This window comes from Trypanosoma grayi (genome assembly GCF_000691245.1).
Source record: "Trypanosoma grayi strain ANR4 Tgr_1944_V1, whole genome shotgun sequence".
Classification (NCBI taxonomy): domain Eukaryota; phylum Euglenozoa; class Kinetoplastea; order Trypanosomatida; family Trypanosomatidae; genus Trypanosoma; species Trypanosoma grayi.
In genome coordinates this window covers 1-1,656 of record NW_008827562.1, presented here as the reverse complement: position 1 = coordinate 1,656, position 1,656 = coordinate 1, and the positions used below count along the sequence as shown (strand labels likewise).

The 1,656-nt window shown below is 49.6% G+C and overlaps 1 protein-coding gene across 1 annotated transcript; it reads right to left on the bottom strand.

The window, feature by feature from the left end:
- Nucleotides 1-49: 49 nt before the first annotated feature.
- On the bottom strand, nt 50-1,618 carry DQ04_19441000 (hypothetical protein; the record flags this gene model as incomplete). Its single annotated transcript, XM_009317819.1, has 1 exon — nt 50-1,618. One exon carries the CDS (start codon nt 1,616-1,618, stop codon nt 50-52), a length of 1,569 nt encoding a protein of 522 aa, XP_009316094.1.
- Nucleotides 1,619-1,656: the final 38 nt, after the last annotated feature.

Genomic DNA, 1,656 nt, shown 5'->3' with positions numbered 1-1,656 from the left:
CATATATATATATATATATATATATATATATATATATGACACCATCTTTTTACCACGCGCGATGCCGATGCAATGACAGCAGACGCAGAGACTGCTCCAAATCTGCGGCACATCGATCGTTTCGGTGAATACAGTCTAAAAGCACTGAACACGGGGTTGAGTACTCGCGGGTATCCTCATTCGGTTCAGTTCTCAACAACACGTGCGCGACAAGGTCCATCTTCGCCGCGAGGCGACCATCTATAATTAGTTTTCTCAGAATTTGATGCAATTCTTCCAATGAAATTGACAGTCGCATTGCCGTCTTTCTCAAGTCCAAACGCGCAAAACTACTTGTATACCCTGCAATAATGCTTTGTTTCATTTGCAGGAGAAGTAGTTCACTATGCTTGTAGGCGAAAAGGTCGGTTTTCAGCATCATGGTAGCTAACACGGATGCAGAGCGAAGAGCGTCGGCAAATCTGGCTTGCCGCAACGCCTGCAAAATCATATGAGCACCAGGAACATCTTCCCAAAGCTGCATTACATCCACACGCGACACCAGCTCAAGCGCCTCCATACGTGGCAGCGCTGCAACGGCGCAAAACAACAACATTACGCCTAGTTGCGTTCCTGATGTTATGAACTCCCCCACAAACCGACGCAGATTCCGAATTGCAGGTAATGCGCCCGGGGAGTTTACACGTGCACCCAACGAGGCGGCGACTTGCGAAGTGCCTCGTTTTGTGATCAACTCTTCGGCGATGGGGGCCCATTTGGCCCCACGCAGGCCATTTGCCGTGAAGACGTTCGCGAAGCCTTTGAAATCGCGGTCCTCAAACATGCCCAGGGCTCGCACCATGGAAAAAAACAGGACACACTCTTCCAGCTCTGACATCATCTCCTCCGAGCAACGCTGCTGCAATGCCACATGTGATGAGTTTCCACCCTGTGCCGACAGCAGGCACTGTGCAGCATTCTCGATGAGTGTCGTCGTCGAGGCCCCCACAAGACCACGTACAGCATTCAGGTCACCACTACTTAGAAAAAGCTCCACACTTCGTCGGATAATTTCGAGCTGCACAAAGAAAAACTCTACCTTGTGCGAATTAAGAGTCGTTTGATACATTGACTGGACCGATACCAGGAGGCGGTTTAAAGTTTTACTCATCGCACCGTGGTCGTGCATGTCAGCGAACACTTCGGCTACACGTAGCTGTTCCCTCAATTCATGCAGTTCTACTGCCTCCAAGCGACTCCTTTTCGCCGTTAACGGAGAGCTCTGGTTCGACGCACTACCAATATCTTCACCCCGCGAACGATCTAACGCCGAAAGAGCATGTTGCATCGCCAAATCTGCCCGTGTGCCCACATCATCTTCGTCTTGTGTAGACACCAAGCATTCCTCCAAACACCAATGAGGGTTCTCTTTACACCAACGTCGAAATTTATGCACATCACGCACACTCAATCCTTCCTTTAGGTACCCTGCAGCAGCTACCAAGAGCTCCTCGCACGCGCTCGCATGAAGCCACTCTCCACCACAGCCACCACCGTCACCAAAAAGAATATGTGCCACTCGAAAATACCGCTGCCTTTTCGGGGCTCCCTCCAGGAGGAGCTTTACAGGAAGCTCCATCCCAGTTCAGGATATATATATATATATATATATATATA